At 38.5% G+C, this 24,775-nt stretch overlaps 1 protein-coding gene across 12 annotated transcripts in view; it reads right to left on the bottom strand.

Annotated features, from left to right (window-relative positions):
- SLC10A7 (solute carrier family 10 member 7) overlaps nt 1-24,775 on the bottom strand; it is a 157,088-nt gene that overhangs the window by 30,302 nt on the left and 102,011 nt on the right. For 10 of the 12 annotated variants that reach the window (XM_074823767.1, XM_074823775.1, XM_074823769.1 and 7 more), the window contains 2 exons: nt 23,863-23,898; nt 10,285-10,368 (listed from right to left, as the gene is read on the bottom strand). In XM_074823767.1, coding sequence (XP_074679868.1) covers nt 10,285-10,368; nt 23,863-23,898 — 120 coding nt within the window. The remainder of the gene's footprint in view (nt 1-10,284; nt 10,369-23,862; nt 23,899-24,775) is intronic. The other 2 variants (XM_074823778.1, XM_074823768.1) reach the window with 1 other exon arrangement.

Here is a 24,775-nt window from a genome sequence, read left to right on the forward strand (position 1 = left end):
AGTTTAAATAATTCAAACTCTGAATATCTAGAGTTTTTGTAAATCCAAAGACAAATGCCATTTGCACGCTTTTAGAATACCAGAATTAACACATGAAAACAAGGAAACCTGCTGTACTTAGTGGAACTTTTGCACTTTCAGGAAACAAAATCTGAAGTTGTTTTTCAAGAATTTTTAGAAACAACGATAAATTTTAAAGTAACTTCAACTTTCACATTATGCCAAATGCTACAGGACTAAGCCTCAGCAGATACAATGCATCTATTTCAGCCCTGCCTGGGGAGTTGCTTTTAGGTTTTTTTCTTTACTTTATACAGTTTGAAAAAACTTTTTAAAGCTTTTATCACACAGCTGCGACTTGTGTTAATTTTTCAGCAATCACATTATCTTGCCTAATTTCTCCCGAGACCTCCTGATGCTCTGTTACCATGCTCTTTCAGAAATAATAGCAAGAAATCCTGAAACATTTCTACCAGAGGGCTCTAAAGGTGTCTCGTTACCTTCCCATAGTGGTACCATTAATAAACATCACCACTATGGGTTTAATAATACAGAACATTTTAGAGGTGTTCAAGATTGATATCAAAGCAGCATCGCCAACGCTACCATAGGACCTTTTCACACACTTAACTGCCAAAACTGTGGGATTGACCTCACAGCTGTCAGTTTTCCTCACTGCCTTCCCAGTTTGTTTGCAAATCTCTCAGCAGGGAAGTCCTAGAAGCAGCTATCCCACTCACCACAGCAAACAAACTTTATTGGCCACGTGGCAGGGCACATCCTAAAAATTTGGCACACGGGTGTCACGCAGAGCTAAGCAGGCTGAAGACCAGCACTTACCTCCCGGCACTTCTAAGCTTCCCACTGATGAACAATAATAGATTTACAGGAAACCATGGAAAGGAATGCTCAACACCCCAGTGAAAACACTCAACTTTAAAAATTTCACACTTGTCAGATGTGAAAGAGGGAACACAACTCAGAATATACGGCCAAACTTCTGAAAAAGCATACAATGGAGCTCCTTCAGCCACCTCCTTATAAGCCACTGGGTAGGAATAAGCCACAGCACTGACGAAAGAGAAGCAAGAAAGCTGAGTGAAGACATTTAGTGTGCAGTGTGAAAGACATCAAATGGGAAGACCAGATTAGTCTAATCTGAGCAGATTTGGGACTTTGTTATTATGAGAAGCAAAACACAAAGTTTTTCATCTCTACAGTGAGTGTTTTCAAAGGAAGTTTAAAAAAAATCCTATTATCCCCTAAATTAAGGTCACATCAGGGAAATAGAAAAGCTACTTAAAAACCACCTATTTATTTATGGTCCTTCCAGAAGATTTATACTGAAAGTAACAAGATATTGAAAGAGAAAAGTGATGGTTAATTACACCACAGTACAACTTATACTGGAGGTATTTATTATAAACACTATAACCTTGTGTCTGTACAAGGTATAATTATAACATACATGACAATAATAATTTATACATATATTTATCATGGACTGACATATAAGAGAAAGAAAAAACATTTTAAAAATGAAACTGCAAGCTGTATTTCCTCAAAATTTTCAATCGGCTGATATCTTCTTTAAATATCTACCTCTATCTAGTCTGGAACTATTGTGAATCAACAACCATAAATACCAGTACGGCTTCCTACAGCACATTGTGGTTTTTTTTTTAAATGACATAGTCGGACCCTGAAGAACTACATTGTGGCTTCAGGAAATCTTCTAATCAACCCAGTGTCATGCTAAACGTATACTGTAAAAACACAAACAAAATACATGCTCTCTAGCACAGAATGCCATACACTTTGATCTTCTCTCAAGGTTCAAGAAGATCTGTAATTTCAGAGGTTGCTTCAGCCTATGATCATTGATTCAAGGTAATCTAAATTCTTGCATAACTTAAGAGGGAAGAAATATAACCCTACAGGTTATCTTTAAATCTCAACGAGATTTTTCACAGGGAAGCTCATATCAGCTGATTCATTTTGACTGAAAAACAATCCATTTGTTACTTATTCATGCCCTGAAGAGTTGTTTCAGGACAAGGATGCTTTGAAAGCCTTTTAATTCTTAACCCAATTCTCTAACTTTTCAGGATTAACACAGAACTTTAAAAAATTGTGAAGATTTGTAGTGAAATAATAATAGTGAAATAATAAAGTGAAATAAATCCCACAAATACAATAAAGACAACACACAATAAAGTACAGAGCCAGCCAGCCAACGAACCTTGTTGTTCTGTGGTGCCGGCACTCTCTGACAGAGAGTCTAATAGAGGTTGAAAAGCCACGAGCAACACAGATTGAAATGATTACATAAAGAATCTCATAGGTAATTCGGAGCCTGGACAGAGATATTAAGCTTCATTTGTCTGCACACATAGCAAAAGCTAACAGATTCATTTTTTGCATGTTACGACCTGTATGAGGGATGCCAGACTTGGGCACCATACCTGTGTGCCACTTCTTAGTTGAAATAACAGAGTCCAGTATTTTGAAGTACATACCAGCACAAAAGGGGACAAGGGAGGGACAAGCACCAGAGAAACAAGCAGTTGAAAAAACGTCTGAACTGATACTCCTGTGAAAAGATGAACTGGGGTAGAAATATGAACGACTGACATCCAAAACAGATGCATCAGACTGGCACACTGATGGAAAAAAGCAAAAAGGGGAGTACTCTTCAAATGCAGTAATTCCACAGTTCCTAGTGAAAGGGAATTCCTCACCCAAAAAAATGCAATTAAAAATACCATCTTGGGGGGGTGGTGTAGGGAGAGAGAGGCAGAGATGTTGGAAGAATAATCATGTAAAACATAAAAGCACTTTAAAATGTACTTTACAGAGGGAAATGCTGCAGGATGCTACCATGTTGCAGAGAACATATGCCCAATTTTTAAGGTACAAATCTCAAGGTACAAAGACCTCGCAACCCATATCCCTGCTGAGACTCCTGCAAAATTACTTGTGCAAGGAGGGTTTTGGGGCTTCTGGTCCTATGATAGTGATCACATTAAGTACAATGAACTGTAAAGATTTTCGTGCAGATTTAAATGCTAGCCTCAAAGAGCAGGGAATTCCTGATGGCTGACCTGGAGGTTGCACATGGAAGAACAGTGCATGGTGAATCCTTCCCTCAAACTGTGGTTTAGTGGAGAGAAGAGAGGAAGAGAAGCAAAACTTTGCAGTAGGTGATTATAAATAACCTGCATGATGAAAGATGCCAAAAAGTTATACAATAAAAGAACATGAACATGTCCATCAAGCAACTACTTCCTGGTGATTACATCCTGGCAATCTCCAGAGGTTTTTGGAAAGGCATCAGCTCAAATTTTCTTCAAAACACAGTTCCAGGCTCAAACTTTCCTCTTGCCCAGGATTTAATTTTTAACAATGAAGGAATGTAATTACACATGAATTAACAGTAGTGTTGCCTTTTCAATGCAGTTCTTCTACCAGACCGGTTACATCCAGAGTATTTTTCCTCCAGACTGCTCTGTATCCTGCCATAACCTCTTGGTCTCAACACCATCCTCCCTAAGCAAATGGGCTAACTGCTCATATGCTTAATTCATTTAACATCCCCTGTACAAAGAAACATGATCTGCTATTCCAGGAATGCAAGGAAATAATGCTCATCTGTTATAAGATCATACATCAAAATAGCAGAAAACATACTCCAGAAAAACAATTCACTTATCTAATGGTACCTTCATAACAGTCACACCATATACCCAGAGAAATTGGTCGGTAAAATAGAGCAAGCAGGTGGAAACCTGCTGGACATACAAGATAAAAAATGTAATAAACAACATATTTCATTAATGTTCATTATTAATTATAGGGCAAGGAGCTTCCTGCCCGCCATGTATATGGAATGATTTCTGACATTTGTAATATAGTACATCTTTTGAAAATTATCTAGATCTTCAATTTAACTTTTTTTTTAAAAAAAAAACCCATGAAGTGAAAAAACAACAGGTGGAATGGTTATGAAGTCACCTTTTCTGTTTCCATTACACACATAAGAGTATCTCTTGGTATTTACATCTTCACTCAAAGCAGATTTTTCCTGGTTCTATAAACTCTTTGGGACTGATTTAATCCTTAACAGAACACACAATGTTTTTACTGCATTTCTGCTCCTCTTGTTTATTATGTATTGGTGTGTACTTCTAAATAGCTGGAAAAAACACCTGGGGCTTTACCATTTCAACAAAGAAACACAAGTCACTTTTTCCTTATGTTGAAACACACAGGGAAAGAAGCTGAAACTATGCTGGATTATCACTATAACTAAATGCAGCAGTTACCTTATCTACTTTGTCTTTTACGGTAAGATTCCTAACTCATTCTTAACTAATATTATTACTACTTATAGTAACAGACCTTTTGCAATGAACTCTGCAATGCAAAGCTTTCTTTTGAAAAGCTTTGAGTCAGGCTAGATATTTGCAACAATTCAATAACTTCTCAATATCTCTTCTTAAGCAGTGATGGCAAACCAAGAAAGAAGACTGCATGGAATATTGGGAACTACTTCAGTGAAGCTTGGAAGACATGAAAGAGGGAAGAATTAGGGAAAAAAAGTGAACTAAGATGATAGTGACTGTGAAAACCAGTAGAAAGAGTCCGATATTGGGAGGATTATGCCTCGTAGAAATGACATAAATAAGATGGAATGTGCTTCACAGATTTCTATAGCACAGCCACCCTCCATATATCCAAGGTAATATCTGCATATATCTGCAATATCTGCATCGCAGTTCAAATGCACAGACCCTCTTCCAAAGCAGAGCTCATATCACTTCAACCAGACCCTGCCGTGACAATTTTATAGGGACCATACCTGTGTGAAGGCACGCATGCTCGCCTGTTCCCGTATAATGCTATGAAGTCCCAAACATTGTACTGGTTCACCTACCTTTCTATTCCTTCTAGGACATCAAGAAATGTCAAATCTATCCTTATTCTGTGGAGTGTGCAATCTAATATTTCTTTTCTAAAGATGGGATTGCAATCTGGGAAAAAATCTTTCTTACAAGCATCTTGTTTTCTTTCCACAGCTTACCAAACTCCCCTAAAAGCTATCTTACTCCATTATGTCAGTCAGTTTACTCCCAAGAGGTAGCTCCTGGCACATATACACCTTTCAAAGAAAGCTTTATAAAACCCACACGAGGCCATTTTCAAAATTAACTTTCACATTTTGGGGTAATTTACGACTGTTGCTTTAAAACCTTACAAACAGGTGCAACATGGCAAAAATGTAAAGGGAGCCTGTAGCAGCAGTACATGTTTTCTTCATATTTTGTATTTCTGTGGAGACTAGGTTGTGTTCCCTGTTGGAGTGAAGCGTCAGAAGGGAGCGAACTGTGCTCTGAAGGCTGTTTATCTGCCATCTCAGTTTTCTGCAACAAGCTTCTAGAAGCACTCATCTCCCAGGGTACCACTCCTCCTCCCCGCAGCTCCCCTGGACTTTGAAGAGAAAGCAGGGCTACTTTTGTGTGGATTTAAGTTACAGGAACGAAAGGATGTGACACTTCCCTGTTCATAACAGTTTCTTCAACTATTGTTTCCCCCACCCACCCACTATAAACAAACATTAGGCTTAGGTGAACAGTACCTTCTACTCCCCAGCAACTGGCACCTGCCTTTCTATTTCTTATTCTTTAAAAATAAATACATTGCTAAGCTTTAGTTTCAATTTCACTGACAACTTGTATTGCAACATAGCACCCTTTTAGAGTTGTGTTTATAAGCACACCTCCCAGATGCTGATAGGGTTCCTCTGGAACATTTTGGGCAACGATGCAGAAGGCATTTAAAATCATTTACTTGTAGGACATCAAGATTTTTTTTGTGTGTGACTCGATACAGCGAGGATTTCTGTAAAACTGGCTTCATTTTATAGATTTGGGAAGAAGAACTACTTAGAATCATAACATTAATTTTGGTTTTAGTTAAGGTCTGTTTAATGTGAAGTGCCCACTTTAGGCTGGCAGACAAATTACCAATGGGGCAACTAGAGAATGCATGAATGATAATGTACAGACAAGCTTTTTATTATTTATTCATAGAAAACAGTGGGTTTTGGTGTGCTGCTTTGAAAAATGTTCAAACTAGTAGAATATAATGAAAGCACAGTGAAAATTCTATTTCATTAACATTTAATCATAAATCGCTCTTTAATATAAAACATAAAATAAAAGTCTGTCATAAGCACTTAGGTGTAGAGAATGGAGAAAGTCTGCAAAAAAGAGGAAAGGAAATATTGCCGTGGTTTTCACTGTTCCTGTTATCTGTCACTTCAGAAGAAAAAAATAAGCAAAGAAACAACAGTCTTCAGCCAAATCTCACAACTGGTCATGAAGAAACTGCTTAGACATTTCTCGAAACCTTACATTTTGCTGGCTAAAAGTATTACCAACATCTATAGAAAAGGAAACAATTATTTTAGCAAAATCACAACAGCTCAGGAGCAGCAACCTTCATCAAACTCTGCTATCCAGGAAAAAAAATAATCAGAACTTCAAGCTGCCAGAGCAAATTCAAAAATCTTTTCCATGAAATATCTATTACCATGTTTATTGTATAACAAGTGTTCTCAAATTCCCCTTAGAGGTATACAAGAGTGGTGCACAAATAACAAGCTCTTACAAACTACAGACCTTCAAGGCTTATAGAACATTAGATCTTTATAAAATACTATAGATTATGTCTCTTTTCAAGACCTCTTGTCAGAGAGGTGTTACTCGTTTCTCTGTAAATACAAATGCAATATTATAGTACCGATACTGATTTGAGTAACATCATACTGTCAATTAGCAAAACACATCTGTAGACACAAAGGATGCAGGCCACAACATTTTTTTAGGTTTAGACAACCTGCACATCTCTGACAAAGAACAGAGCGATTCTCCTTATTGAAGACAATCTATCAGTAACTGCTATCTGTAGGACACAGTGCCTGATAACACAGTATCTTCCTCCTCCTTTCACAGGCAGTTCTTTCGTTACCTAACAAACGGCAGCCACCACCTGAGCAGAGCCTACACCTGCAGCCCCTTACACATTTCATTGTCAGTGGCTAAAAAAGCGTGTTTGACTCCTGTCAACAGCAGTCTTGCCACACCGAAAAATTGTTTGAGAAACAGTAGAAAATAAGCATCAATTACACTATTGTGACTTCTTTCTCCCAACTATCATTAAAAATTCTGACAAGTCAGCCAAGCAACCAAAACTCTCGATACATTTTGCCATAAAGCAAACAAAAAACCCCAAACAAAACAAATCTAAAAGCACCTTCTCATCTGCTTTGCTTATATCCCAGGGGCTTCTCGAACAGCCAGCTCTGCAGCCTGCTCAGGAAACGAGTGTTTAGGCAACAAGGGTTCTCCCAGAGGCGAGATTTTTTTTTTAAAGGAAAGTAAAGCCCTTCGAGAACGCTTCCTTTCTCTGTTTTACAGTGATGTGGATCGAGCATAAAGCCTCTGTTGATCACAGCTGAGTTAGGAAGACTGAAGAGAAGCAATCCTCCAAGTAGGCAGGTTTCAAGATCGTTTTTTTTCCCAATCGAGCTCTCTGCTACCAGGTAACCTTACCAGGCATTCTTCCTCTGACTTTTCTGCTGAACGGTATGACTGTGCGTGGTACAGAATTGACATTGTGGGCATGAAATGATAAATTAGAAGTAATTGCTGAAACCGTCATTCATGAATTGTGGGCCGTTATCTCTTAATGCATCTGGAATCCCAGAGTGAGCAACTTGTGATTCACAAAGCAATATTATGTTGCTGTGCCTCATGTTGTGCAACAGTTCAGTGATGAGTGAGTAGTGGTCTATGAACTAAACACAAAACCTCCCATTTAATTGGAACAGATCCATGTCACCTCCAGATGAAGGGCAAGCAGACCTATCACTGTTATCTCTTGGTGTCAAGTCCTTTCCTTGCTTATTGTCTTTCCCTGAGTACTGCACGTTATTTTTTGATATCCACCTTCAAAAATGGCTTTTATGCCTATCTGGACAGGTTGGTTTACCTTTGTACAGTTCTACCTAATCAAGACAATCCATGTAAACCGCCCTTGTCATTTTTGATCTGTAGCTATCCTTAGCACTTCCTCTCTTCCGTATCCTCTGAACAGATATAACCAAGTGCAATAACTTTAGAAACAGTCTTTATGCTTAGAGGAATGTAAGCTATTTCTCCAGAAACTGCTTCAAACATTTTTAAAAAAGAATCATCCTATTTCTTGTTGAAGTGTACTTATAAAAACCAAGCTCTTAAATAAATTTGCGATTGAGTTACACAAGCTTTAAGATTCTCTATTTTTTTCTTTCAGTCTTTATCAGAACTCCTAAATCACATCTGTTCTCAGTTAAGTCTCATCACAATTCTGATTTTGAATTTATGATCATTCAGAGCACTTATTTCATATGCATACTGCTCAATTCATGTTTCTTAGCCTTATCATTTGGTTCAGCCAAAAAAACCCCAACTCCACCAGTTAGCTCACATAGCAATTTCTTGTAATATCTTTCCAAAGTAACATGCTATTATGTATATAGATTAAAGTCCTCTTGAAATTTCGCAATCACTTTGTCCAGCAATCTACCATCATCTTCAGACTTACTACGCTGCAATACAGATTGTTGATACTCCGTCACTATAGGTTACTTTATTGCTAGATCTGCTGCCATGCTATTTCCTTCCTAGAAATTTCCAACTAAGGTTTCCAACTAATAGCTTCCAGTTTTTGGACTTCTCAGGATGAGATGATTTAAGTTTGCTTGTCCACTTTTGGTGTAGACAATTTAATTTAGATAAGAATGTGATACACAGGTAGCTTAATCAGCAACCCTTTGTGGTCCTAATTAATAAGGAGATTCTTAGGCATTTAACTCAAAGCACGTGAGCAATTCAATAGTCTTCAGGGACATGTCCATTTTCCACATGGTATGGTTACAGCCAGGTTATGCAGGTACTGATGCTGGTGGCTACTGTCATGCTTATGCTCATCTTCTTATTAGATTTTAATGGCAGGTTTTGATCCTATCAGAAACAAACTTCACTAGGACTACAGTAAGTTGCAGTACATGCCAATTTTGAAATGTGCAATTATAGTCTGATACAAGACTGACTGCCTGTTCTACATAGCCGAGGTAATAACACATTTTCGTAACCTTGTCCGGGGTGCTCCTGGACTCCACTTTCATTTGCCTACATTTTAACTATGCTTTCCATTTCAAAGTCTGCTTAGGCTGGCAAAATTTGTAACATTACAGATGAACCCAGAGTCAAACTGGATGCTAGAATCAGCCATGGTAGCCCTTGGGAATGAACTGCAAATTCCACTGATATTCCCTTCATGCATTCTGAATGCCTGAAAACAATGAATACTTACAAGTATGTAAGAAATAGGCTTTGGGTGTTCTGGTGTCCAAGAATAATGGACACTTCTGACAACTTCTGGTCTTAATATAGCAATTTCCCACCATGATGTGAAGAAAAAAAAATAATTAACATTTGTGAAAAAGTAGATACTACAGAGACAAGTGTCACAGAAAATCTTATACTGCAATTAGTATCTTTACATTCAAAGATTTCTATCATATGCCATGAAAAAGAAGGCCCTGAGTTACAATATGAACAATGAGTATAAAATGAAATACTGAACAGCTGCTCATTCCATGAATACCCTCCATCCAGTGTAACAAATGATAGAGGAGTCATGCAGAAAGAGTAGTTTGCAGTTGTGCAATTAAATCCCTTATTGTAAAGCATATGCAAAATGGCTCAAGCAGCCTTAATTTTATGATTTCTTAACTTCTGACTGCTCAGTCCTCATACGTTTTTTAATGTTGAGAATTTTTTATTCCTGTAATTAGTAGTAGATACTACACAGCGAGAACTTCCTTCATCATCCAGGCAAAGGGCATGTGACAAAAGGACTATATAGTATTCTCAAAGCTCATTTGTATGGGGCTGGAATTTCTCACAGTCTGGGCTGCCATTTTTCCCACTTTATGTTCACAAACTCCCTTCTCGATATGCAGTAGCGTATGTTTGTGGTAGTGAGGGACAGATGCTCAATCTCAACAAAGATCAATGTGGCTCCAGGGAGCACTGTAGCATCTTTTCTCTGATATTAGACTTCACTATCCCGAGGCTGTTCCTATGTGGCAGCTTATCAGGTTGCCAGTGTGTCTTTAAGATAGCTCTCTTTATCTTATTTTTTTAAATAAGAATGTATATTTAAAAGACATACCTGTCCAATAATAAGGGGGACTACAACAGTCATAAACAGCTGCGAGAATATAGATGTAAAAGGCACAGAGGAGGATGATCCAAGCTACAAAATAAAAACATACCATTAATATTGCACTTTTTCTTAGTATCTGCAAATTTCATACACAGATATCACACATTAGTATACATTTTATTTTGCACATAAAAACTTGGAAGTACGTGCACATGTTTAATTGTTAAGTCCCAACAAAGCATTTGGTATTCCACAAGAATAAAACTAAAACAATCTCTGGTTGATTACTTTATAACCTAAGGTAACAGTTCCATCAATATTCATTTAATTGAAACCCTGCTACACACATATACCAAGTAAATTATATAAGCATTTGTAGGATAATAGTCTAAAAAGACAGGGAGTGAATCTTCCTAACTAAACAGTTAGCTCAACTAACCTTACCATCTATACAAATACCAAGCAACAAAAAAGAGTGTAGTTATTTCAGTAAATAAATAAAAATAATAAAACAGTGAAGACATTCACATGTTTTATTTCAATGATGTTAAAAAAGCGATCTACTGAAAGCATGTAACTATTCTTTCATTCAGACAACTAAACTGTGACAGGATTAGTCTTCAAATAGGTGATCTCTTTAATTATGACTGTAAATGATAAAAGTATTTTTTTTAAAGATGGAGGTAGAAAAGGTAAACACACAGAGTCAATGGGATTTTTGCAACCTATTTCAGAATGCTTAGGAAAATACGCAGTATTTTTTACGTTCTGATTTGTCTTGTTTTATGCTAGGTCATTGAAAAGTTTCGTTTGATGTAATTCAACATATCTTTAACAGCAATAGAATACGCATTAAGAAATACATAGTAGGAAGGCTGAAATAGCATTGTCAGAGCTTCCACAGACAACCGTTTGCTTCATGATGAGGGTAGATGACGTAACATTGAGGATTTCACAGATCCACATTATTTTATATTTTGCACTTCACTTTAAAGATCCTCAAAACCATGACAGAATTCAGAATCTTTTCAGCTCCATCTAAACGATGCTGATTTCCTAAAACATTCTCACATACGTCATTCTCATAAATTACATTCACATTACATTATACTTTTGACACTTATCTTCCTTTCAAAGCTACCTACAGGCATGATAGACAAGGTGATCATACAATCTAGTCGCTTTCTACAACTCTGCCTAGAAAAATTAACATATGGCCATAAAAATGGGTTTGGCATAAAACCAGATTCTTCAGAAATTCAAAGAACAGAAAAATCACAAACTTCACATATTGAAGGATTTTACTTTACTCAGAAATGTACAACTGCAACCTTTACCTACAGAAAATAATTGAGGCGAATACACCAATTATACCACTTTTGGAGTGGTTTATGTTCATATGCACTGCTTTTTGTAAATGCCGTTTGTATATGCACTGCTTGGGAAAATGGTGAATGTGCCTGCGGGGCTGCCTGTATGCAAGCTGAGCTTTTGGTGCACGCAAATGGCATCAGAACTAGGAAACAGCACAAAATGGAATTAAATTCTGACACTAGGAAATCACGGGACTTTGAGTGTTGCTTGGCCAGTTTAGAGTTTAAGAGAGCGGGACCAGATCAAATTATTCCTTATTTAAACATACTCCACCACTTGCTTTCATATGTCCTTTTCTGAATACACTCTAGGTAGAAAGCTTTGGGCAGAACATATGGAATATGGCCATTTCCTACGCGTTGCCTTAACCGGTGAGATGAGGTAAGACTCAGTTTGGCCATTTAATAAATCACAGCATCTCGTCCCCAGTCACCTCCAATTTTAACAATGTGAGCACAGAAGATGGTTGGAGGGGACCTGAAGATGATGTCATCACTGAGACTTCTGGTCTGCAAGTAATGTGCAAGTGAGAGCACCAAGATGAAGGAGCCTAAATTTCCCATGGAGTCAAGAGGGAGAAATAAAGGCTTGCAGGGGAAAATTCAGATCACCCACGCCAGTACCTGAAGACAGGCAGTACAGCTACTCCATTCCCAAGGGACATGGGGCTCTCTGCATGATTCCCTGCAGAAAGTGGAGCAGAAAACTCCATCATACCACTCATGATCTCCTTGTTGTTTTAATTCTTGTAAGGAGCTTCTGAAATTTTAAAAGGTTCCTAGTTTTTCAAACTGTATTTGGACTTATTTTTTGCTATGTGCCAAGGAGCTAAAAGCATTACTTACTGTGTATTCAAGGAAGCTTTTTCAAGTGAAAGTGAAGATTTTTAAACTTTAAAATCTGCCTGGGTCACAGAGGAGTGAATCTAACCAAGCAGTCCGCATGACAGGACCCTCTGCATAGCTTCACAAAACTATGATGCTTTGGCAGTGGCTCTTGTGCATTTTTATAAAACCACTGATTGGACTTCTCTCGCTACTTTAAAGTTTTATGCTCAGCGGATGCGTTTCTAAGTCAGGAATGAAAAACTGTTCAACAATATCACACTGCTGAAAAAAGCAGCCATTCAAACAGCAATAGTCTTGCCAGCTTTTTAAAATATTACTTTAAATGTAGTGTCTTCAAGCTGTGGTAGATTCTTAAGCATATCAGGAAATGCTTTGGCTTGGATGTGAGGTTTTTGTTATTTTTGTGGTTTTTGTTTTTGTTTTTGTTTTTTTTTACATAATTAGAAACTGAATTACAGGTAGTGTGCTGAGATGCTAAACCAATTTACATAGGAAAAGTAGAATTATTTTATTCAAAGAAACAATCTTCTACACCAGGGTATCAGGGTATGGTTCTTCACCTTGTCAACTTCACCCCACCCATCCAGGCTCATCTCACTGTCATCTGGACCACTAAAGGCAGACATTTCAGGTAACCATCTCACCCTGACTACATTTTAAATAGAACAGAAATCCATATATCAGTCCAAAATGTCAACATGAATAAATAAATAAATGATTCAGCAACGCTACTTTTGCCCAGAGAAAAGTGAGTTCCTAACTATATCTGGTTTGTAGGAGAAAAAACCCCTCTCCACCTTGTAAAAAACGTCATGTTTTTCTGCTTCTGACTCCTCTCCTGCATGAGCCTATGACCACACTATTTTTGATCCTGTTTCAGTTGTATAGTTGAGAATCTTTGTTTCCCTTCTGCATATTATGACCATAACTTCAGTGGACTAGTTTTATCAGAATCTACCTGTTAGATGTGTATAAACTCTTCTATTGATCTTAAATATATTCCCAGAGAAAGACACAGAAGGTAAGATGAAGGCTGAAGAAAAGAGAAGGCAGGAACTTCTCAATCACACAGAAGAACAAAACCATTTTAACCCAGACTCTGGACATACAGTAGCTAAACATGAGGAGTCATAAACGTGAAAAGACCCACAGCTAGCGGATGCATAACTTGACCAGGACTGCCTCAACCTCTGTAGTATGCAAATTCATCCAGCTCACAAACCTAAGTGTCTCATGGACTCTCAGTCCAGAGTTCCTTTGAACTTGGATATGTTCATCAAATTCATTCTGACACAAAAGTGAGAACTGAGGAACAGAGGAAACAAAAAGATTCACATAATGTTAATCACACCTTCCTACACATTTAAAAATGCAAATATTCTGTCTGAACATTAAATATGATTTTGCTCAGGTTTTAGTTGGATCAAGCTAAGTTTTGTGCTCCGTTTGCTGTCATGAAACAAAATTTTTTTAAAAACCACCTAGATGATCTGTGTTGCACCAAAATTAGCATTATGCTAAAATGTCTGATTATATTTGGCTGCCCTCCTTGTTGTAATCATCTCCATGCCTAAAAATTAACCTTTCTTCAGAGTAAACTAACAGAAGTACTGTAAGAACTATGGTGTAAAAACATCATAGATTCAAACTGCTGATTTATAGCTATAATAATAATCTGATTGGAATCTCTTATGGAAGATAAAATGCACCATTTAATGAAAACATTATCACAAATTTTCATGTCAGCATACTGTCTATGCTTATTTTAGAACATTTTTTAAGGAAAAGTTTGATATTGTAAAGTGATCATTATGTGCTACTCTGGATAGCAGCTTTTCAGTTAAAGGTTTATTAATAAACCAGGCCTGCTTGAATAGACCCACTATTCAAAAAAAAAAAAAAAAAAAGACCCTGAAAATTCTTGCTTACAGAAAGGCACTTTTCACTTAAATAATCTGAGTGATTTCAGGATAGCTCAAGATGAGCAGGAACTGCACCTTCTGCAAGTGTTTGCTGGATATGGCTCTAATGAAAGAGAATTCCAGGCTAATCTTTCCAAACAATTCTGCCACTAGTACTTCAAACCTGATCTGCACATTGTGGTTTAACCCCAGCTGGCAACTAAGCCCCACACAGCTGCTCGCTCACTCCCCCCTGGTGGGATCGGGGGAATGAATCAGAAGGGTAAAAAGTGAGAAAACTTGTGGGTTGAGATAAAACCAGTTTAACAGGGAAAGCAAAAGCCGTGCAGGGAAGCAAAGCAAAACAAGGAATTCATGCCCCACTTCCCATGGGCAGGCAGGTGCTCAGCCATCCCCAGGACAGCAGGGCTCTGTCACACATAACAGTAACTTGGGAAGACAAACGCCATCACTCTGAACATCCCCCCCTTCTTCTTCTTTCCCCAGCTTTATACGCTGAGCATGATGCCATATGGGATGGAATATCCCTTTGGTCAGTTGGGGTCAGCTGTCCCAACTGCGTCCCCTTCCCAAATCCTTGTGACTCCCCTCTCAGCCTCCTCGCTGGTAGGGTGGGGTGAGAGGCAGAAAAGGCCTTGACTCTGTGTCAGCACTGCTCAGCAGTAACTAAAACATCCCTGTGTTACCAACACTGTTTCCAGCACAAATCCAAAACACAGCCCCATCCTAGCTACCCTGAAGAAAATTAATGTTACTCCAGCCAAAACCAGCACACTGCAACATTCCTGCTAATTTACTTCTAGACCTCTCTTCTCAAGAGACTGCCTGTTTTAAGAAAACTCCTGGCAAATTATTTACTGGGTTTCTTTGTGAGTGTGTGGTAGAAACATTGGCTTATCTTTATTTGATAGGCCGTATTTAATTTGTGGTAAAAACAAAGAGCAAAAACCAACCAACCAAAAGAAACCTTCCTTGCATAAACACAAGACAATTCCACTTCCCAGCCTAGACTGTCTCCAGAAGGCAGATGCTCCAGTCTTATCTTTCTGGCCGATCAGGCAGGTATCACCGCAGGTGTTCCCACATCTACAACTGCCACTGACTCAGAAGAAACATACCTCCCACCAGTCACACCAAATTATAATCCAGTGCCACATGTGCTGCGCATATTGAGTCCACTTTGGAGGCAGCTGCCCTTTGGGGCCTCACTCTTCCAGTGGTCTGCAATTAACATGTCATGTCTTTGTGCTCTTCATACACCATCAGCCAGCTTCAGCCTCACGATTTGTTGAACGCAAACGAGGAAGCGAAGCAGGGGTGAAAACAGGGAAGCACTGAGGGGGAGGGTCACTGCCTGCTCTCTCATGCAAGATGTTTAATTTAAGCTTTTCTTTTTCACCTTCAGGTCATGTTACTCTGATACCCGTCTTTTTAAATTTTGTGTTCAGTGCTGTATCGTCACTGCTTCTGGTTATTCTTGTCCAGGCCAGATTCAGCTGCCTTCAAGGCCTGTCTGGACCACTCCATGTGCTAATTCCTTTATGTTGTGTTGTGGATGACAGATCCATTACAGACAGGACATGGAAGGTGATGCACTTTCAGAAAAGATGTGGATGGGATCCAGTTCAGTAATGAAGGACAACAAACAAGAGTAACCAGCTGAACTAAGCCCTCCCTTGCTTTGGCTCTTTCCAGAACCCTTATCCTGACCCATTCACTGCAGTATGCTATGTTAGAGCAGAAAAGCATGCACATCACCCTCAGTCACCCACGTACTCAGCAAATGGAAATGCTCTGCAGTGAATACACTGCCATGGGCAGTAACTGGAATGATGCTGAGGCTCTCTGCAAAGTAGGAAGCGTCCATGCTACTCCACAGGAACGGCGCTGACGGGTGCTTATGAGTTCCACGGTGCCTGGCTCTAGATTTCAGGTAGAAGGTTGAAAGAGATGAAATGGTCATTCCTACATAACATTCCACAGCAGTCTGAACAGAGCTGGCAGGCCACTGGGATGTTCCTCCTACTCCACTGCTTTAAAGGCATTCACATGCAGAGTGTTTAGATATCTCGATAAGTAAGGCAGAGAAGCTGTGTAAAAGATGCCAGCTCCTGGCGACTGACCAAGAGTCACTGGTACTGAAATTGTCCACCTCTAATGGGCAGCAGGAAAGGGAAGGGGAGGCCTATCACTGAGAACAGAGCTTCTATAGAGTGCATTCAAATTTTTAAATAAAGCTTTTAATTCTGCCTATCAAAAACTGCAAGTTGTCTCTTGCCTCAGAGAAAGGGGCTACAGGTACGACAGAGAACATGTTCAACAGTTTGGCAGTCACGTATTTTAACAAATAGATCTTTCACTGTTATTCTTAAAAATGAAAGGCAGACATACGTCTCTAGTTCTGCTAAAGCACAGAGATGTTCTGGTTTTATGGCATATTTTGCAAATTCTTGCATATTCTGTATGTTTCTGTGGCCATGGGAATTGATTTGGCACAAACATAAAAAACTAGCTGTCTACATATACCCTCCAGTTTTATTTTAAAAAAAAATATTAAAAATTCAAAGTTTCATAATCAGAAGTATGGAAAAAGAAAAGCTGACAATGTGTCAACTTTATTTTTTTTTCCCTGGCTTGGGCAAGGAGACTGTATATTTTGGGGTTCCCTTGTTAAAGTGATCACAGATGCCTAATCCCATTTGGGGTTCCCCTATGACATTAATTACCAAGCCAATCCAAACAGACCTGTCGATTTTAAAGCCTTTTATAGAGCTGTAAAAATAACCATAGGTATTCTTAATCTGCAATATGCCAGGACTACTCTTTACCACAGTACAATGATCTTGAGGGCTAATGTAAAGAAATGAGATCAAGTGTACAACCCAAAGGCACCTAAATGGGAGTTAGATGACTAACACCGTTGGAAAGCTGAGACCTAAGGACTAGTATCCAGAAATTCTGCTGCAAACAAAGGGGGTGACTAACTAGAAAGAAAAAGATTAGTAAATACAGGATAATTAAGAACCATGAATATCATGTATCCATGAAAAAGGCAGCTGTGATGTACCAGAAGAAATCAATCAGTCAATGTAAGGGATACTTGTGACATTGCACAAGGCCTGGATAAACCTTTGCGAAGAACACTGTGCAGCTGGGCACGATTCTTATTACCTGGGCTGAAGAAGGAATTAAAGCTGGAACAGCTACACGAAACACATCAGAATAAAGGATTTTTTATTTCTTTGGTATTTATGTTTTAAAGATTAGAAATGCATGGCTTGTCTAGCCTAGCTGACTGAAGACTGGGAAAGAGAATAGGATTGTAGAGTATGTCCAAGCCAGGGTGATAAATTTCAGAGAAGTGCTATTCAGCTGTATGATAACATTGGCAACAAAGACGAATGGGTAAAACACCTGTCACAAATACTTACTGGAAATTAGGTTTCTGCTCAGAGACACAAGTTTCTAGTATTGCAAGGGTGGAGGGAGAGCCAAAATCCTTACTTTTAAGTTGGATCATGTTCAGTTTTGAGGTGAATTGCACCGCATGGAAAAGAGGCAGACTGGGTGAGTCGGGACAGGAGCCTCCAGGTATCCTGGTTCTATGATCCTATTAAGCTGTGTGGTTAGCTTCTGCTGTGTAGAAGCAGGATGTGTACTTAAAAGGCTCTCCTAGCATTGTAGAGATGAAAATTTCAAGAGCAAAACGAAGTAGAAAGGAAAGTCCTCCACAAAAACATTACATATTTTAGAGTCTTCTACCTAGACAAATTTACAATATTTTGTGTGTGAGTCAGGAAGAGGGAGGACCCCTGTTATTCTCTATTATTCATATCCAATTTATATAACAAAGCCATACAAGGTGAATTTGAAAAAGGAATAAAATGATTAAGCAAATCTTTTACAGCAGTCATCAAAAAGTTCTGGTTAATTGTAAAGGGTTTGGATCAGATCAGAGAATTTTGTCTTCGCAATGACTGAAGAGAAAGGAAACAGTGATGTAAATAACCAGGTAGAAATAATTATGCCCTTTAAATCTTCTACATGAATGAGTTGATCTGTTAACAGCTAATGCACTATGCTGCTTCCCCTAGCCACCTCCCACTGTAATCAGCCTTTTGTCACATACTAGTGAAATCCATTAGCTGCAACTTCCTGATCAACTTCCAAGGCCTTCCAGCTACTAAAATATTTGCATATTTAACGATTCATTTGACTGGTATCAACTCTCATTTACCAAGTGCTTGAGAGGAAAAACAAGTCATACTCTGTAGAAATCCTGTTTAAAAAAAAAAAAAAAAAAGTAGTAACAGCTCCTTTTAATAAAAAGATTTATCTAAAATACATGCGATTGGAGAAGACTTGGCAAAAATTTGAGAAGTATCAACAACTTTTAGAACAACGTTTTAAGGATTGTGAGTATAGGGGAAAGGTTTTAACTTCAGTATTTCAATCAGTTTCTAGTTTCATTCACATCCTTATTCACCAGTCATTTTATTTCACTTTTCTCTGCGATATTTGCACAGAATTTTCTTCACTCCTGAATTCTTTCAGTAGTGCTACTTTCTAGTACTTATGGCATCACCACTACAGTGCCACTATAAAAATACCTACTATAAAATTCAGAAATTTGAAAGGGTACTAGAAAAGAAAACATCACTGAAAAAACCAAGAAAAGGAGCAAGCTGATACAGCCTTGAGAAGATTCCATTTTGAGACAAATGTCATGGTAGTCATCTTTGGTAAAACAGCAAACATGGGAGCAACGCGTGACAGTTACATGGAGGTTTTTTGCCAAGTGTGTTTTTAAAAACACACATGAATTTTGCATTGGCTCTTTAACATTCCACATTAACTGGCTTGCATGCATGCTTCTGAAGAATGTAAAGTACGTAAAAATGTAAAACGCTCAGTTATCTCTAACATTTTCTTTGATGGCTTTCAACAAAAATACACAGATTCACACACCTTGACTTTTGTACTTTGATAGCTAACCGGCTGTACTCCCGACAACTGAAGAGACCACATCTGTCAGGCACTGAGTCTCAGCAGTAAGGGTAATACCAAGCAGAGCTGGGATGCTGTACCATAAGAACCGTAGCATCACATTTGGCTCCAACAGGTGTGCAGATGACTGACTTCTTGTATTTTGATACCAAATACAATCAACAAAATCATAAGCTTGTGTGGCTTGGTAAAATTGCCAGCCCACGTGCTCAGTCGACTTTAAGGATGGAGAGGGCAACTCTATCCCAATGCAGCTGGAAAGGAACAGAGCTACGTTCACACGAGGAAGGTCACTCTGCATCACCCTCTTACATGGTAGTACAGCACCTATGCTCGCTCTGCTTCCAGGGCAAATGCAAGAGACATGACCTTGCTGAGACATCAGGCTGGCCTCCATCCTGTGCAAAACAAAGGCATATGAAATCCCCCCATGAAAATAAACCTGCATTCATACATATTCCTGTTTTTCATGACCGAAGTTACAATCTAAGGTCATTTAAGTGAGATGATACAGCTACAACTGTTGCAGAGTGCAGTGCTCCTGAAATTCTGTCTTTTAAACAAGACATCATAAAAAGGTGCTGACATCTCAAGGTTATTAAAGAGATCACAGGACTGTTATCTCCACAGTATGACGACACCTTTTGTTTAACTGTCTTTTAGTAATGTGCCCAAATGCAGCATACTTAAGAATTCAAATCATAAACTGTTATTACAAATCATAAAATGTTATTAGCATTACTAAAGGAAATAACTAAACTGAACATAGAAAACAAGTCATATGATAAGTAAAGATGGACAGTCATACCCAAGTGACTAACTTCCTCAGGCATTACTTAACCTATTCGATAGTTATTTCCAAAAGCAAAATTTAGTCTACACTTCAATTTCTAGTTGGTGAGGTTTTTTTTCCCCAAATGCCTCTGAGAAAATAAAACTTATTTTCCTGCTTTAACAAATTTCATCATTAATCTGTTACCTCTGGCTTCAGCTAAGTATATGACCTGACAAGAGGAAGACGGACAGCATCCTTCTCTGAATGCTTTGGTACACAGCCTCCTAATCATCATTAATGAAACACTGTCGAATGTTGCAAAGAAATGTGAACAACATAACCCGGTGTTAACTTGAAACTGATGTATCTTACAGCACTTTGCTTCAACACTCCTGCTCGCTACATATATGAACTCCAATCAATTATATATAGTTCATAGGACATTGCCCATTTATAACATCTTTACCAGGAATATAACATATTAAGTGTTAATAATAAGAGTTAACATGAGGATGATGATATTGCAGATTAATGCATCTGGAAGCCAGATTCAATAGCTTCTTATTAAGTAAAATGTTAATCAGAGGTATCTGTGATGAAGACAGCTATTCTTAAAGTCTAGCTAGGCATCCTCACAAGGATACAGTCCAGTAATTACATGCACAGTATTAAAGGTTTCATTAACTCAATCAGAACCTCTTAGAACACTTTTTTTGAGTAAGGTTTACACCAGAAGTTTCATAGTAGAAATACACTTTTCAAAAATGTAACTGGCGGTCTAATGTTCAACACCATTCATTTAGGGTAATAAATAATTTGCATTAAATGCATCATTTATTATAAGCTTCAACATGCCTTTATCAATGTGGTTTAGACAATTTATATTTACATTACGAGGCAATCATGAACAGAAAAGGCAGTTCAGAACATTTTATTCTCTGGTGCACACAGGGCAAAATTTAAACTATAACCACTACCACAGGTTAAGCTATATAACAAAAACAAGCTAATGGACAACAACATATTTTATTTCTAGCAGCACTAAGGGTATTTTATGCACCACACTGCACTATAGTGCAGGAAGACTAACAAATAGGATCACTAATACAGAGTATGACTCTGTGGAAGAGTTAGTGCTTGTGAGTACCAAATTCAGGAATTAAAATTCACTGAAGGCACTGACTTCAAAGGTCCCTGGAAGGTATTCAGAAGCTACTACTGAGGTAAATGAGAGATTTATCCCGAAACTTGAAAATTCCCCCCTTTATTAACTAAGCACTAAGGCTAAGTTGCATGACTAAACTAAGAAATGGTCCAGAAAGGATAACCAGGAAATTACTAGTCAGCATTTCTCACTCCACAGTAGCTACACAGTACCACATGAAATGATCAAGCAGGAGGTTGTAAACAAGGAAACAGAAGCATGTGAACTGTGCGCTTGAATCCACTACATGTTGAGCAGGCCAGATGTATCAAGGAAACCCAAAGGAAAATTAGAGAGGTTCACAGGAAAAAAAAAAAGGTTTCAGCAGTCCAAATCAGACTGCCAGGGTACAGGAGCAGTGCATCTGGGTGTGCACGCTTAGTTTGCTATCCTAAATACCTGACACTGGATAAACTAAACCTTCAGAGAAGGTGGACGTCATCTCAGCAAGATGTGCTGCTGGGCTGACCAGAATGGCTGCTCTTCATGTGTCAAGTCCTTGGCAAAGATCTCGAGGAGTTTCAAATATTTATATACCCCAAGAGAAGTCCTCAAGTTTTTGGCTTTGTGACAATAAAATGCAGCTTTTGTAACTCCTCCCATTCCCAGACTAGTTTATCACTCCAATGAAAAAATAATTCATGTGTGTATTTTCCTCAAGAACAGCAGCTCCCGGTCATGTTACAAACCGCACAACAATTAATGTGCATTTTACACACTTCTCATATAAGTGTCTCCAGGGCTGGCAGGAAGAACAGAGACATACGCTTTGCCTTCCTGTACTTGCACACATAAAGTTTTACCACCTCTTTGGAGAAGTAATAGCGAAAACTGCAATTTATGGGACAGAGTATCTTGTTATCTGCCCATAAAGTCACCAAAGGAAAGATCTTTATCTTGCTTGAAAAGGTATGCAGATCATTCCTTAACATTTAAATTTCTACATAAAATGTCCCTTTTGGCTATGTAGAACCCCAAAACTCAGTGAGGTACAGCAGGGTGAAAGTTGCAGTGAGCTAAAGTAAAAAGAGCTGAAGTTTCAGTCACCTGTAAACAAAGGCACAGGCCTCTGGATGAATACCTGTGAAGAAACACATTCCATGCAGGACGGAAGAGGACAGTAAAACAGTGAGACAGACCATCTGGAATCAATATATTGATTCCAAGTGCAAGAATAACAAAACACCCATTTTTCTTAGAACAGTTACCTTTTCCAACCTACAGTAAGTCTACGGTCCCAGGTATATCAAGAACGCTTTGCTGGTGTGTATTGATATATACGATGTGGTCAAAGCAGTTCTTGTGTAAACATAGCTACATCAGATGAATTACAATTTGTTGTAGTAAAACAAAACTCTTCCCACACAGCTTTACTGAAGCAGTAGTTGATAGTGTTACAGCCACTCTCACAGCACTGTTCATCCCTGTCTAGTATACACTGCTATATTTGTACACAGCACTGTGCTGCTTAAGCATCCTTACTACAAACAGGGTGCCACTTGCATGCCACTTACAAATTTTTTTGGGCTAACTTCACACTTACTCCCCTTTCCAGGGTTCTGGCTTACATACAATGCAATTAGTAAGATAATCACAAAGGACACAGTATACCTCTCTCGGAACCTTTTAAGTGCTTCAGCCTATTTCCCTGCTCTTCATAAAGCCACAGTCTTCAGTAACTTGTACCATACCATACCATTTATGCCAGCAAATCCTCAAGCACCAAGCCCTCCTAACTGACAAGGGACTTACTAAAGCACCACCACCCATCTGTTAAAGCCTTTTCACTGTACACTGTCTAATACCCATACCTTTATAAAACATCAAGATAAAACTTGGTCTTCTCCCTTTTCTTCTACCATGAACTGCAAGGAACCAAGGCCCTAACTGAAGACTGACAATTGAAAAAGAAATCTTGAACTAACAGCAGTGAAACAGTATCACATTTAGTGATACGCAGGAGTTCCTGTAATTTGTCTTGCTGCTGCTGCTCTCTCACTAACCTCTACCACAAAAATACCCATGGGCTTAGTCGCCCAAGAGCGAGGCTCTGTTTATCTGAAGAGTGCCTTCCCAACTGGCCTGTCATCCATTTTGAATCAGTACAATCTTGTCCATCTCCTGCATGTGAAAGCTCTCCAAGAGATCTCCCAACTGAGTATCTCACTTGGCAAGCATTTGTATTTTACCCAGCCTGACTAATAGCATATGGCTTTGTAATTCTGCAAGAACACAGGGCTTAGTCTTCTTAGAATGAGGTGCAGGTAGTGTTTGCATTCATTGTGATACACTTTGATGACCTTTCTGGGAGGCAGCTTATTCCAAATACTGACCAGAAAAATCTTCCTTGTTATTTAAGTGTTGTTTAATCACCCAAATTTATATTTTAAATATATAGGTCTTATAGGTGCAAGATTACCCAGTGAAAAGACATCTTAAGATCAAGATACTTACAAAAAGCAGAAGCAGAAGTGGAGTTATAACAATGCCCTGGAAGAAACAAACAAACAAACAAAAAAACCTTGTTAGTCAGGAAAGCAGAATAGTCTTTACTTCCTTGTATTTTAGTGCATGGAAATACACAATCATCATTCAACATCATAAAAATTAAGTAACAAGAAGTTCAACTTTGCTCTTCGTTGTGTATGTTCTTTATCATCTGTACGCCGATCATTTTATAAACTATACTCAGTACAAAGTACCTTTTTTTACCTACTGCTTTCCCCATTTTGCACCTAAGCCCCTCTATTCTATAAGATCCGATATACAGAAATATAGAACGTTTATTTTAAAAAACATATTAAAGCTCTCCCCTCACTGTGCTCTATCTTAACTTCACTACACTGCTCCTCCTTAGGGGGAGACTTGTGATTGTGTCCCATGCTACCCAATCCCAGGTCCTCTTCTGAGCAAAAGCCGCATCAACCGTGATGAATTAGGTGTCGTGACTGTGTAATGTAAACTGATATTCCCCAAGGAAATGAGCTGAGATCTCAAAACTCATTTCACTTGATTAGACTTCGTGTCTCACTGGTAGAAGGCAAGTCTTTCATCTAATTTAATCACACAGGACCACCTCAGCTTTCCACATCCCCCAGGCAGATGCAAGCAAAAAGATTTGTTGTCTTCACTGACAAGGAACAGGTTTAAAGCTGATGATTGGACAAAACAGAGGATTTTAAGTTTCATGAGAGCAAACTTAAAATGAGTTGTTTGGGTTGGGAGTTAACATGACATGCATCAGTTTCATAGCTGCAAATAGCAATTCCCCATCATCCTTCCATCTGACTTCAATATTTTATTATTGCTCAATAAAACGATTCTATCATTTAATGCATGCTAATTCACAAAGCTTGCTCAGAACCTC

This window comes from Strix aluco, chromosome 4 (assembly GCF_031877795.1).
Source record: "Strix aluco isolate bStrAlu1 chromosome 4, bStrAlu1.hap1, whole genome shotgun sequence".
Taxonomy (NCBI): Eukaryota; Metazoa; Chordata; class Aves; order Strigiformes; family Strigidae; genus Strix; species Strix aluco.